This window comes from Ursus maritimus, unplaced genomic scaffold (assembly GCF_017311325.1).
Source record: "Ursus maritimus isolate PB19 unplaced genomic scaffold, ASM1731132v1 scaffold_14, whole genome shotgun sequence".
In the NCBI taxonomy this organism is placed as follows: domain Eukaryota; kingdom Metazoa; phylum Chordata; class Mammalia; order Carnivora; family Ursidae; genus Ursus; species Ursus maritimus.
The window spans coordinates 40,824,355-40,840,056 of NW_024423786.1; the positions used below are offsets into that span (position 1 = coordinate 40,824,355).

The window sequence follows — 15,702 nt, forward strand, 5'->3', positions numbered from 1 at the left end:
AAAGGGCTCAACCTCACGACCGTGAGATCATGACCTGAGCCAGAATTGAGTCGGATGCTTAACCGACTGAGCCACCCAGATGCCCTGATATTTTCTTTCTTTATTTCACCTAATCCGTTATTTGAATCCCTTTCATATTTAATATAAACGCTCTCAATCTACTGGTCACTCATTTATATAGTCTTTTTTTTTTTTTTTTGGATTTGTTTCATGGTTGTACCATAATTATAGATCTTATTTCCCCAACTAGATATAACCTGGAAGAGAGAACACTTAGTTTTCTTCTTTTCTTTCCTAGTATTTTCATTGATTACTGAATTAGCCTTCCTGGGGGGAGGTAGCTGAGAGAGATTCAGCTAGGTATTATCATTAACTTGATGCCTGAAACTTGTCTCATGAACTGTTAGCTAGAGAAAGAACTTTCTTTTATTGGTTCACTGATTTTTGGTGATGATTTGAGGCGTTAATATGCATGTTTTAATAATTGCTATTTGTAAGTTTAGAAATGGGAAAAAGAGCTATAAGTAACTTACATATGAGCCAAAATGGGCATTCCCCTGGGATCCACCCCTCAATACAAGGTGTAGGTTGAAACACTACATTAGATTTGGACTATTAAGGTCAGTTCAGGTATGATTGGCTATAGGAGTATCAATATGTCAGTGTGGTACCTTAATGAAAAATACGGTGAATTTCTTTAGGTTGTGATTCTGAACATATTTTGTCCAAGGTGTACTTAGCTGCAGAGAAGGGATCTGGGGATGGCATTAAGTGGCCTGCTGAACACCTAGGTTTTATATTGAGATGAGACTTCTACAGTCTGTACTAAAAAACGTCTTCCCATTTTAAGCACTATGGCTTTGAATGTCAACTTTGGCCATTAGGGTAATTCATTAATAATGTGACATCATTTCAAAACCAAGAGAATTTCAAAATCTGTTTGTTTTTTTTCTCCTCAGAGCAATTGTCTGACCAGACCCAACATCTACCTCATTCCAGACATTGATCTGAAGTTGGCTAACAAATTGAAAGATATTATCAAACGACATCAGGTAATAGACATGATCACTTTAGAAAATTGTGTAGTAAGCATCTTACAAATCTCAATCATATTATTTTTTAGTTTCTGTATATATCTGCATTAAATGAAAATTCTTTCTCTTTGGGTTCTTACAGTACCAAGTTTTTTCTCTCCATTCACCTCCAGTTCTTATCCTAAAGCATTTTCCCTCTTAGCATTGTTGAGATATAATTGACACCTAACATCGTGTAAGTTTAAGTTGTACAATATGATGATTTGATGCATATATGTATCCAAAATTAGCATTTAATAGTCACTAGTATGGAGTGATTGTAGTCTTATGAAATATGCTTATGCAGTTTATTTATTTTTTAAAGATTATATTTAATTTTATTAAAAATTTTTCAAAAAATGAATTTACTTATTTATTTGAAAGAGAGGAGAGAGAGAGAGAAAGCACAAGCACGAGTACAGGGGAGGGGCAGAGGGAGAGGGAGAGAGACAAGCAGGCTCCCTGCCAAGCAAGGGGTCTGAGATGAAGGCAGATGCTTAACGGACTGAGCCACCCAGGCGCCCCTAGATTTATTTATTTGAGAGAGAGAGAGAGAGAACAAGTGGATGAGTGAGTATAGGGGGCAGGGGCAGAGGGAGAGGAAGAGAGAATCTCAGGCAGACTCCCTGCTGAGTACGGAGCCCGGTAAGACCCTAAGATCATGACCTGAGCTGAAATAGAGAGTTGGACGCCTAACGGACTGAGCCACCCAGGTGCCTCTGGGCTTATGTAATTTAAAGAGACCATGTGGTCTGCATCACTGTAATCACAAAGGCAAACAAAGTAGAAGTTGATGACATAGTTGTTGGTAAGAGGAGAGCAAATATTGTTTCAAGTAAACCTGTCTTTCCTCACCCCCGCCACTCCAGTGATACGTATTGTGTTTATATATGTGGACTGGAAGATTGTATTTTCCCATAAGCCTACATTCTCTTGATTCACATGTGCCAGTGCTATCTTCAGATGTCTTTCCCTCCCTCCTCTAACCTCATTTTAGGCCGAGACCTGGATATTTACTGCATGTACGTTTGTGGCTACCTGTGGCTGAACTGTAAGCAACACCGTATCATAGTAAACTAGCTGAGGAGACCTGGGTAGAAGATAATTTTCTGAAACAACATCATTTGAGTGACAGAGTTTTACTAATCCTTAGGATTAGTTGAGAAACCTCCTGAAATATCTTTCTTTTTTCTTCTGCAAGAGAGGTTACCAGTTGTATTATGTTTCAGTTATTAGTAAAATATCTTCCAGGTTCCTAAAGTGAGAATTTCTAATACTGTTTACATTTGGAGATTTAGTATAGCCCTTTTCTTACACACAACGTCCCTACCGAAGAAGAAGATGATATAATTGTACTGTCGGATCAGGCAGTCTCAAGTACACTTCCTTGTCCCACCAGCATTTTGACTTTGAACCAGTCACTTAACCGTCTTCTTTTCTCTTCTGGACTGCTTATTGGAGTGGCTGTGAAGTGTAGTTTAATTACATGTAGAATGTTAGAAGGCAGAAACGGAACACATTAACGTGCTGGCGATTACCTTCAAGCTGAAATTACCTACTCTTATTGCTACCGAGTTAATCCTGGAAGAAGCTTAATGTATTTTCCTACAGTTGATACTGAACGTTTAGTTTTCATTTTTCTTAAAAGTCTGGCTTAGCGATTGTGTTCTAGGAATAACCTCTAGAGGGATATAAGGATTTTCCTGGTATCATAGAATCGTAGGGAAGAGACATTAAGCTAATGATATTATTGAATACTGATGATTAGGCCATTGCTCAAACATTTAAAATGCATTAATAACTCCAGTGTTTGAGTACTTAGAGTGTACCTGTCACTATCCTTAGCTCATTGCTAAATTGTAACAATTCTTGTGAAATAGGTATTTTTACCACTCTATTTCACAGAAGACACTGAAGCACAAAAAAACCTTAGGTATTTGTATCACCCACGTAGTAAATGGTGGAGCTGAAGTTCAAACCCAGGCCTGTCTGATTGGACTCCAGAGGCCAAAATCACAAACACTGTGCTCCTCTGACTTGCCTTACACTCAGTACATGTTAATATCCCGTTTTCAGCATCTTTTGTGGTTGTTCAGAAGTGTGCCCAAATACTTGTAATGATTGAGAATGCCTTGCTTTATAGTAGTTTAATTCATCTTTAGATAGCCCTCAATTTTAGGATTTCTCTCCAGTTGGAAATAGCATTGTCGTGTTTTTCTGATTGTAATAATTAGTAAATACTCATTGTCACAGATAAAATTTTAAGACTTATTCTAAAAAAAAAAAAAAAGACTTGTCCTCATTCTTATGGTCTCTAGAATGAGCACTTTTATATCTAAATGGCTTCCAAGTAGGGGTGCCTGGGTGACTTGGTTAAGCGTCCGACTCTTGATTTTGGCTTGGGTCATGATCTTGGGGTCCTGGGATTGCGTGCTCTTCCTGTCTCAAATAAGTAAATAAAATCTTTAAAAAAAGGGCTTCCAAGTCATAATCTAGATTGTGTGCTGTAGTCTAGCTGTGGCCTAGCTACACCTTAATCTTAGTATTTATATCATCCACTATTCTTTTTTTTTTTTTTTAAAGATTTTATTTATTTATTCGACAGAGATAGAGACAGCCAGCGAGAGAGGGAACACAAGCAGGGGGAGTGGGAGAGGAAGAAGCAGGCTCCCAGCAGAGGAGCCTGATGTGGGGCTCGATCCCATAACGCCGGGATCACGCCCTGAGCCGAAGGCAGACGCTTAACCGCTGTGCCACCCAGGCGCCCCTATATCATCCACTATTCTAACATTGACTTAAAATAACAGTAGCATACATACATGATAGAGCCAATTCAAATGTCCATCCTATATGTATGTAACTGTAAGTTATTGTTCATGGTCTTAATTAAACCTGCATTGACTCACTTTAGATAACTGTGGTAATTTCTGATGACTTTGGAGTAACTTTTAGAATTAGAAATAATCATATTACTGACAAGGTTTCCTAGAGAGATACATAGAGAATTAGGTAAGAGGTACTTGCATTATTTTTCTATACAACAATAGAAACTGTCTAATAGATAATTTACGTGTTTCTATTTGTTCTTGTTAATAATTCTTTTCCTTGACTAAAAATAACAAATATTATAGTCTTGAAACATAATAAAGAAGGTAGTGGCTTTATGATTCTTAGGCACTTTGCATCTAGCATTGCATAGTCTGTTTGCCATGCGCTTTACCCTTATGTTGTTCATTTCTTTCCAGGGGACTTTCACTGATGAGAAGTCAAAAGCTTCCCACCACATTTATCCATATCCTTCCTCACAAGAGGATGGTAAGTTAATTTTTGGTTATGAACTCCTACTTCACTAGATTTTAAGTTTTATCAGAGACTTAAACAATATAACTAGCTTTTTGAAAAAGAGACTTTCAAGTATTAAATAACTTGCATTGGTTATTTAAATGTTTTTCTATTTTTTTGCTGAATTGGTCTAAGCAAACTAATTCTTTGATGTCCAACTTTCTGATCATTGGACTTTTATTTCTTTCTTTGTTGGTTATTATCTGCGTGTTAAGTTTAGGTGCGCCTTATGTATTAACTTTGTTAATGTTTGCTGTGTCGCTTGTGTTCTGAAAATTAAGAGATATTGCGAAATGAAAGAACATTACTGGGGAAGATGGGCTTACTGGCTGTCTGAAGGGGCCCCTGAACAATATTTTAGTTTGCTGGATTTATAATGGTTCAGATTCTGAACTTCAGCTCTTCCATCCTGCAGGTTGATTTTGTCAGTGGCCAGAATTTGATAGAGCTATGGAAACTGATTTGTTGAGAAAGAAAATATGAATTAATAAATTAACCAGATTAATTTGAGAAATAGGTCTCCTATAAGTGATCAAGTCTTCTGGTTAGCATAACATATCCCTTTAGGACTTCTGTATAAGAAGCTAAATTTTATCAGATTTGAATTACTAATTACCCCATGCTGAGTATTTTTTCTGATCAGTGCAGTTATACTAGAAGTCAATAACAACAAGATTACCAGACAATCCCTGTATGTTTGAAAATTAAGAAATATATTGCCAAGTAATCCATGGGTCAAAGAAGAAATTACAATGGAAGTAGAAAATCTTTGGAACTGGATAATTATGAAATGAATGATAAAGTACAAGAATGTTAAATTTTGTTGGACATAGCTGAAGCTATGCCCAGAGGGGAAATTTATATCTTTAAATGTGTATGTTAGGAAAGAAGAAAGGCTGAAAAATCAGTGATGCACACATCTTTCTCAAGACATTGGAAAAATAACAGCAAATTCAACCTAAGGAAAGAAGGAAATAATTGAGAGCGAAAATTAATCATGTGGGAAATACACAGGAGCAAGGTGCTCAGTAGTGTCAGAAATGGTTCTCAGAAAAGATCAATAAGGCTATTCAAATCTTGCTGCAAATAAGCAAGAGAAAAAGAAAGAAGAAATAACGTCCAGAATGGAAGGAGGGACCTTGCTACGGGTCCTCCAGGTGTTGAAAACAATTCGTAGGTTAGGTTGCTTGATTGCTTGTGCATGCCGTTGCCTCATCCAGAGCCACGAAGTTTTACAGCCTGTCTCTTCTAAGAGTTTTACAGTTTTAGTTGTTACATTTAAGTCTTTTCGTCATCAGTTTAATAGCTAAAAGTTTGATTTTATTTGTTACAGTCAAAATCTCAGCTCTGTGATTATTACACTTTTATAAAGTGAGAAGCCTCATCCTGCCTTTAGTGTTTAACTGGTTGTTTCTTAGCCTTTTTCCTGTTCAGTAATAGCAACTGGTGTCCACTAGGTGGGGGTGGTGGATAGCTGTGATGGTAGAATACTGCTTCTGTTACTGGCTCTGTTTCTCTAAGGCTGATACAAAACTTTTATCATGTGAGCTTTTTGAGAAAAGTTGCCTTTTACAAACTATTTGAAATGTAATTTTTATATCTGGCTACTTAGTGATTCCTTAGTGGTGCTAGTCTTATTTTTCTCCTTTGCTTAATACAACCTAGTTTAGTGCATACTGATGATGCTTGCTTGGTATTATTAGTAGTTAGAGCAGTTGTTAGGAGATAGCATTTAAATTTAATTTTTAATATTTTGAAGGTTATTTTTGAAATATAAGACATGATTTGGCACACTGTACAATTTACCTTAGAATAACTGTCAGGTAAATGTTGACTCTCAGCAAAGCCTTGTGTTGGGCACCTTACAAGTACTTGTTTCAGGTGAGTGTGTAGATGATAACAGTACCAGCCACAAAGACATTACAAACCTTATTCTAAAACCCTTGAAAATGCAGTATACCTTTAATGAGGATTAGTCAAAATTTAAAATAAAAGGTGATATTTAATGGGCCAGTTGGTAAGATGTTTGGGGTATGGCATTCTAGAAGCGGGTGCACAATAAGCAAAAGCATAGAGATAATAAATTATGACCTTTGAGGGAACGGAAATGGCAAAATTTGGCTGTATATCTCAGGATGGTGGGAGAGAAGAGTAGGTAGGTGAGAGGACAAAGCTCTAGTGTGAAGAGTTTTGTTTTCATTAGGTGGATGAGGGTGAGGGTGGATGATATTGATGACTCTGGTGGAGAGAAATGTGCAACTGTGGCTGTATTGGGAAAATTTTCCTGGGAGCTGATTGCTGGGGTATATGATATAAGGAGACTGGTCAGAGAGCAAGACCCTTTGGGATGCTCTGAGTTAAATTTGCTGAGTGAGGCAAAATTGTGTCATTGGATGAGATAAGTACATTTATCAGGACAGCAAAAGAAATTACTCAGATGGCAAGCCAAGGATGGTCCACATCTTAAAAGTCATGGGAAAATAAGGAAAGCGTTTTAAAATGCAGGAGGTTGGCAATGGAAATCTTCTACAAAGAAATAAAAGTGAGGCCTGAGACAAGCCATTTGGATTGGTCAGTAAGGAAATAATTGGTAACCTATGAGAGTGAAGTTTTAGTAACTTGCCAGTGAGAATAAGTTGTAGAGTGGGTGGAAGATCATCAGTTTCTCAGAATGTATGACAGGGAAAAGAAGATTGAGAATGCCACCCAGCAGGTGGCCTGGCTTTTGTCTTTCAAGATTTGGCTTTATAGTTTATTTCTGGGCAGAGCAAAAGTAAACTGAAACACATAATAGAGTTGAAACCTGGAAGGGATAGAAGAATTGATTTACAAAATGGGTTGAATGACTGGTTTTAGCAGAAAGAATATGTATTTCCTTAGAGATGAAAATAAATGAGAATTTTTAAAAATCGAGATATTCATTAGAAGAGGAAGATAAATCTTACTCAAAACATTTATTTAGATGAGTGGATATGTCGCATAGGTTTTCTTATCTTCATTCTTTTTGTTCATCTGACTTGAGAATTTCAAATGTCCAGACTTTGAGTTCTCAGATTCTTCTGATTGGTCAAATCTGATGTTGAACCCTCTAGTGGAGTTTTCAATTCGGATATTCTATTCTTTAACTTTTTAAATTTTTGTTTGATTCTCTTTTATAGTTTCTGTCACTTTGTTGATATTCTGTTATTCACGCATCATTTTCCTAATTTTGTTTAGTTGTTTAATGTGTTCTTTTGTAGTGCATTGAGTCTCTTTAAAACCATTATTTTGGGGCACCTGGGTGCCTCAGTGGGTTAAGCATCTGACTTCGGTTTGGGTCATGATCCCAGGGTCCTAGGATTGAGCCCCGTGTTGGGCTCCTTGCTCAGTGCAGAGCCTGCTTCTCCCTCTCCCCTCTGCTCATGCTCTCTCTCTCACTCTTTCTCAAATAGATGAATAAAATCTTTTTAAAAAACCCATTATTTTAATTTCCGTATATCAGTTTCATATTCTGCAACTTTACTGAATTCATTTATTCTAAAAGTTTTTTGGTGCAGTGTTTAGGATTTTCTATATAGTAGCATGAATTCTGCAAATAATGATCGTTTCACTTCTTCTTTTCCATTTTGGATGCCTTTTATTTCCTTTTCTTGCCTAATTGCTGTGGCTAGGACTTCAATACTGTGTTGAATAAAAATGGTGAAAGTGGGTATCTTTGTCTTGTTTCTGATCCTAGAGGAAAAACTTTCAGCTTTTCACCATTGAGTTCATATGATGTTAGCTGTGGGCTTGACATATATGGCCTTTATTATGTTGAGGTATGTTCCCTCTATACCACTCTATCAAGAGTTTTTATTCATAAGTGGATGTTGAACTTTGTCAAGTGGTTTTCTCTACATCTGTTGAGGTGATCATATGATTTTTGTCCTTCATTTTGTTGATGCGATATATCACTTCGATTGATTTTCTGGTGTTGAACCATCCTTGCATCCCTGGTATAAATCCCAGTTGATAGTGATGTTTGATCTTTTTAATGTATTGTTGAATTTGGTTTGATAATATTTGCTTGAGGATTTTTGCATCTATGTTGATCAAGGATATTGGCCTGTAATTTTTTTTTTTCCCCTGGCACCCTTGTCTGGTTTTGGTATCTGGATAATGCTGGCCTTGTAAAATAAGTTTGGAAGAGTTCCTTCCTCTTATTTTTTTGGAAGAGTTTGAAAAGGATTGGTGTTAAATCTTGGAATGTTTGATAGAATTCACTAGTGAAGCCATCTGGTCTGGGACTTCTGTTTGTAGGGGTTTTTAAGTTACTGATTCACTCCCCTTACTAGTAATCAGTCTGTTCAGATTCTCTGTTCATGATTCAGTTTTAGAAGGTTGTATGTTTCTAGGAATTTATCTGTTTCTTCTAGGTTGTACAGTCTGTTGGTGTTTAATTGTTCATAGTAGTTTCTTAATCATTTTTATTTCTGTGGTATGAGTTGTAACATCTCTTTCATTTTTGATTTTATTGATTTGATCTCTTTGTCTTTTTTCCTTGATGAGTTAATTTTGTTAATTTTTTATTTTTTTAAGATTTTATTTGGCAGAGAGAGAGAGAGAACGAACAGGGGGAGCAGCAGAGGGAAAGGGAGAAGCAGGCTTCCCACTGAGCAGGAAGCCCGACATGGGGCTCAATCCCAGGACCCTGAGGTCATGGCCTGAGCTGAAGGCAGACACTCAATCCACTGAGCCACCCAGGCACCCCAGTTTTGTTTGTTTTTTTTCAAATAACCAGCTCTTGGTTTTATTGATCTTTTCTATTGTCTTTTTAGTCTCTTTTTCATTTATTTTTGCTCTGATTTTTTGTTTGTTTGTTTTTAAAGACTTTATTTATTTGAGAGTGAGAGAGAGCATGAGCTGGGGGAGAGGCAGATGGAGGGGGAGAGGCAGACTCCCTGCTGAGCAGGGAGCCTGATGTGGGGCTCGATCCCAGGACCCTGGGATCATGACCCAAGCTGAAGGCAGATGCCTAACCTACTGAGCCACCCAGGTGCCCCTATTTCTGCTCTGATTTTTGATATTTTTTTTCATTCTATTAACTTTGGGCTTCGTTTGTTCTTCTTTTTCTAGTTCCTTGAGGTGTAAAGTTAGGCTGTTTTTTTGAGATTTTTCTTGTTTCTTGAGGTAGGCATTTATCACTATGACCTTCCCTCTTAGAATTGCTTTTGCTGCATCCCACACATTTTGGTATGTTGATTCTTTTTTGTTTTGGACTTTTTAAATTTCTCTTTTGATTTTTTTGTTTTTGTTGTTGTTGACCCATTGGGTTCTCATTTAAAATGATTATTTTGGGGCACCTTGGTGGCTCAGTTGGTTAAGTGTCCAACTCTTGATCTTAGCTCAGGTCTCCATTTCAGGGTTATATACAAAAAAAGGATTATTTTTTATTTGTCAGGTAATTAATAAATCTTTTTTTTCTCTAGGGTCAGTTTTTGAGATTAATTTTATTCCTTTGGTTAGACCATTTTACTTTCTCTTTGTGTGTCTTGTTATTTTCTGCTGTGTTTTTCCTTTGAAGTAACAGCTGCCTCTCCTGGTCTTCATGGTCTGACTTTGTACAGGGCAAGACTTTCACCAGTCAGCTCAGCTTGAGATTCTAGGCATCTCTCAAAGGTTTTCAGAGGATGCACCTTCTCTGCGCTTGTGTGTGAAGAGGTTTGCTGGTTTCTCGTTCGGGAGCTTGTAATATCTCGCTTTCTCTGTGTCTCTCTGCTTTACCACAAGTTCTGTCTTGTTGCAACAAGCCATTTAGCTCTCTTTTGATCTTTATGGTGCCCAGGCTTCCAAAGAATGCCGGTTCCCCATCAACACCGAGTCATTTGAGACAGAAACCTGTCCCTTCGGCAGCCGTCAGAAAAGCCAGAACATAGGTTGTACATTCCACTCGTCTTTCTCCCTGCCAGGGGAGAATCTGGGATCTGGGTGCTTTCTCCTGATCACGCCTAGTTGACCCAGCCTCTGTCTGTGGCATCACTGGTTCTCTGGTACTGCAACAGGTCGCTTAGATTTTGTTTGTTCTCATTGCCCACCACACACAGAAAATATAAGTGTTCCATCAGTGCTTTAGGTCAGGTGAGGCAAACAGCCCCCCTAATAATTTGGAATATCGGATGCACATTCAGTCTTCTGTTTTCAGCCCAAGGGAGAAGCTGCAAGCTGAGCTTTTCCTCCTGATCCTGCTAAGCTCTGCTGGCTTGAGAGAATTGCTATTGTGGTTGATAAGAAATGGCTTCTTTTACTGTTACAATGCAGCTGTTCTTGACTTTGAGCTTGCCTGAAGTACTGCAACGCGTTAGTTGGTTCCTAGAGTTCTCATGGAGACTTTCTAAATGGTATATTGGTGTTAAGTCAGTGTCTCTGTAGCAGAACAAGGTCTGGGGCCTCCTGTAATCTTACTTTGCTGATGTTACTTCCTATACATTATTCCCTTTATGGCCAAATAACATTCCATTAGTGGATATACTACCTTTTGTTTAGCCAATTGTAAGTTTATGAACACTTATAAATAATGCCATTATGATCATTTAGGTACAGGTTATAGTGTGGATGTATGGTTCCAATTCCATCGTGTTTATACATAGAAACTGAATTGCTGAGCCATGTTGGCAACTCTGTATTAAACATTTTCTGATACCACCACAGTGTTTCCCAAGGTAGCTATACCATTTTACAGTCCCATCAGTGTTGTATGGAGATATAAATTTCTCTACATTCTCATCAACACTTTTTATTTGCTGTCTTTTTGTATTAGCCATCCTGGTGGGTGTCAGGCAGTATCTTTGTGGTTTTGATTTGCATTTCCCTGTTAATGATCCCAAGTGTCTTCTCATATGCTGTTGGGCCATATGTTCTTTGGAGAAATGTTTCATTTGATCCTTTGCTTGTTTTTGTTTTTTTAAGGATTTATTTATTTGAGAGAGAGAGAGAGCGCACATGTGGGAGGGGCGGCAAAGGGAAAAGGAGAGAGAAAATCTCCAGCAGACTTCATTTGAGTGCGGCGCCTGACGTGGGGCTTGATCCCATGACTCTCAGATAATGACATGAGCTAAAACTCAAGAGTCAGACTCTCAACTGAGCTCCCCAGGTGTCACCCCCCCTTTGCTTGTATTTTAGTTAGACTATGTCTTTATTGTTGAATTGTGAGAGTTATGTATATATGCTCAGTTTGGACTAATTTTTACTTATAAAGCTGTGGTTGTTTCATCGGTTCTCTGTAGCGTATGATTATCTCTGGGAAGAATGTGGATTTACATCTCTAACCTTTAGTTATTTCTGCTACTGGGAAAATTTCCAAAGGCAATCATTGCCACAGTCTCTTTGTATCAAAATCAGCTGTAAAAAGAATGGGTATTCTTTTTTCTTTACCTCCTAAAGCTGCCCAGCCTTTGAAGATAGATTTAGTATCCTAAAGGGCAGCTCTTACTAGTTAAGGGTCAGTGTATTCTATTTGTTGCTACATAGTGAGTTATGAAAAGACCCACTGGCCACCTCTTCACTTTTTCCTTGGCCATTTTGGAATACAGGTTAAGGACGCAGGCTTGATTTCTTCCTATTCACTTTCTCTCAAGATAGTAAGGTGAGCAGTTGGATGCTTGAAAAAGAACACAGGCTTGGGGCATCTGGCTGGCTCAGTCAGTAGAGCATGTGACTCTTGATCTCTGGGTGGTGAGTTCGAGCCTTACGTTGGGTGTGGAGCCTACTTCAAATAAAAATTTAAAAACAAAACAAAACATAAGCATGTGGGCTTTCATGTTTAGTCAGTGCAGCTGGGATGATTTCTTGTTGAAATTGGCAATGAGGGACACCTGGGTGGTGTCAGTTAAGCGTCTGCCATCGGCTCAGGTCATGATCCCAGGGTCTTGGGATCGAGTCCCACATCGGGCTCCTTGCTCAGTGGGAGCCTGCTTTTCCCTCTCCTTCCTCTGTTTGCCGCTCCCCCTGCTTATGTGTTCTCTCTCCCTCTCTGTCTGACAAATAAAATCTTAAAAAAAAAAAAAAAGAATTGGCAATGAAAAGCCACTCTTACTTAGCTGATTTCACTTAAGTTTTTCTATTTTGCTATTTCTTGGGTTTCAAGGGGCTTACTTTATTAATTTAATTAATTTGAGCACTAGAGACAAATTTGCTAAGCTAAATTTAGACTACCACAGAAACACCTCATAACAAGTACTAAAATATAGATATAATACAACTATGATTCAAATCAGTAAGGATCATCCTATAAATTTGTATAAATTTACATGTATCTTCGGTAAGGAAATTTGAAATAAATATATCTAATATCATATTGCTTACACTGTTGTTAGGAGGGCTAAATTAACAGGTAGGACACCATTAAAAAATAATAAAAATAGTATTATTGGTAAAAGCTTGATGTAGCACTCTGTGAAGTGCCATAGGATACCACAGAAAGTGTATCTAGAGGAAGAAGAGTATATGGTAAAACTTTCATCAGGGACGTGAAGCATGACTTACACCTTGAAAAATGTATAGTACTTGTAAAGACTCACAGAGAAAGGGAGGAGAGGTTTTGGAAATGTGGTAGTGAAGAATATAGTGATCATGATTTGGATGGAATTGGAGACAAACAGGCAGGTGGGTGGGAGGGGAGTATTTTACTGCAGTGGACAATTGGATTTGCCAAGAGTAATGGATAATAGGCCTACACTATAGTAATTCTGAACACATGGCTGAACAACTTTCCCTTAATATAATAGATATGATATTCAATTATGAGAAAAAAAGTTTTGGGGGGGTGCTTATGAGCAAACCAAAAATTCTAAGTAGAAATTAAGTCTAAATAATAGTTTATTCATTTATTTTGTTAGCTTGACTAAAGTATTTTCTTTTTCCCTTTCAGAAGAATGGTTGAGACCGGTGATGAGAAAAGATAAGCAGGTGTTAGTGCATTGGGGGTTTTACCCAGACAGGTAATGTTGACATGTCCTGAGATCTGGTATAAAGATTTTTTTCAGTGCAAGTCAGAGTTATTTATATATGGTTTCATTTTCTGAATAGTGACAATTTTGTTTGCTTCAGTGCTTGATCTCACTTTTTGAGTCTTATTGATTTTTCTTATTGAAGTTATGGGATTCAATTCAAAGTCCCAAGGCTTTATTTATCTTAATAAACTGATACGTTTGCTGCATTTGCCAAAACACCCCTTCAATATGGTATTAGAGTGCTAATCTAGCTTTGTTTCCTTCAAGAAATGAATTTTTCTCCCTAGTATTTTATGAGTATTTAGTTTTATTTGTTTCTTCAAAAAATCTTCATGCCATACAATTAAGAATGAATTATTTTATGTCTAAAATTAAGTTTTTCTTCTTGGCAGAAATTTATTTCCCTATTGTCATTATTACTTTGAGATAATCATAATTCATACTGTGTTTCATTCTCTAAGTATAAAGAATTTTATAAATATGAACTAGATGTTAGTGAAAATGGTGATCCTTTTTAAATTGATACTATACCTACATAGGACACTTAAAATAAGGATAACCTTCCATGAACTTTATCTTCTTAAACCTATAGTGGCGCTGTGGGGAAGATTCTGACCGTTGTGGTTTTTCATGTCAGAACAGTCTTCTTTTACCTCTACTTCTGTCCACTTTGAGCCTTCTCATATTACTGGAAGCAAATCTCAAACATAACATTTTAATAATAAATATTTCAATATGTATTTCTAAAAAACAAGGCCTCCTTTAAAAAAAATAGTAAGTGTAATATTGTCAAATCTAAAAAACAGAATTCCTTTATATTATCTATCCAGTGTTGTCATATAAGTGACACGTATGATTAATTTATAGATCGATATTTATTGGAAGTAGAATTCAACCACATTTTGTGATTAACTGATATATCTCTGAACCCATTTTTCAGTGTCTAGGTTCTGTCTCTGTCTTCCCTACCCACCTGACCACATGCATTGTCTCATTTAAGAAACCAGGGTATTTGTCCTGTATGTGGGATTTTTTTTTTTTTAATGACATCACTGTGGTATATTTGAACATGTTTCTCCATTCTCTGTATTTCGTTTAAATTGGTAGTAGGATCTAGAGTTAATCAGAGTCTATTTCAGTTTATGGAGGGAATAAGACTATTGCATAGATGTGTTCTTCATCTAATGATAAACCGTAATGTCTGCTTGTATGCTCTTTTTAAGTTAATCTATTTGAGTAACTTTATTTTACTTGTAAAGATACTTATTTATTTATTTACTTATCTTTTAAAAGATTTTATTTATTTATTTATTTAACAGGGAGAGAGAGAACATAAGCAGGCAGAGTGGCAGGGAGAGGGAGAAGCAGGGTCCCTGCTGACCAGGGAGCCCGACACGGGGCTTGATCCCAGGACTCAGGGATCATGACCTGAGCCCAAGGCAGACACTTAACCTAAGCCTGAGCCACCCAGGCATCCCAAGATTTCTGTTTGTTTGAAGATTTATTTATTTGAGCGAGAGAGAGAGAGAGAGAAAGAGTGGGGGGGGGGCGACAGACAAGGAGAATCTCAAGCAAACTCCACATTTGAGTGCAGAGCCTGACATCGGGCTCGATCTCATGACCTGAGATCATGAGCTGAGCTGAAACCACCAAGTCAGTTGCTTAACCAACTGTGCCACCCAGGCACTCCTATAAAGATTTTTTTTTTCATATTTTAAAATTTGAATTCAATTAATTAACATATACTGTATTATTGGTTTCAGAGGTAGAGGTCAGTGATTCATCAGTCTTTTATAATACCCAGTGCTCATTACATTACGTGCCCTCATTAATGTCTATCACCCAGTTACACCATCCCCCCACCTCCCTCCCTCCCAACAACCCTCAGTTTGTTTCCTATGATTAAGAGTCTCTTATGGTTTGTCTCCCTCTCTGATTTTATCTTGTTTTATTTTATCCTGTCTTCCCCTATGATCCTCTGTTTTGTTTCTTAAATTCCCCATATAAGTGAGATCATATAATTGTCTTTCTCTGATTGACGTATTTTGCTTAGCATAATACCAAGGTTTTTTTAAAAAGAAGGTAAGTCTTTAGATATGTTCAGAATTTTAAGAGTATATGCACAGTTTTCATACAGGTTGAGTTAATTAGAACCAGACTGAATTAGCTTGAACCATAATTCATTACTTTAAATGAACTAACAGATTTTTAAATAATATTTAAATGAATGCTTTCTTAAAACATCTCTATTCTTGAGGCTTCAAGTAGTCCTTGGCGCTGTTAAGTAAACCTTTCAATATTATAGGAACTCTTAAAGGAAA

General features: G+C 37.2%; 1 protein-coding gene across 1 annotated transcript in view; it reads left to right on the forward strand.

Annotated features, from left to right (window-relative positions):
* Nucleotides 1-15,702, forward strand: part of SMARCC1 (SWI/SNF related, matrix associated, actin dependent regulator of chromatin subfamily c member 1) — a 164,302-nt gene that overhangs the window by 38,051 nt on the left and 110,549 nt on the right. The window contains exons 6-7 of the mRNA XM_040628898.1: nt 4,319-4,388; nt 13,300-13,369. Of these exons, the coding sequence (XP_040484832.1) occupies nt 4,319-4,388; nt 13,300-13,369 (140 nt within the window). The remainder of the gene's footprint in view (nt 1-4,318; nt 4,389-13,299; nt 13,370-15,702) is intronic.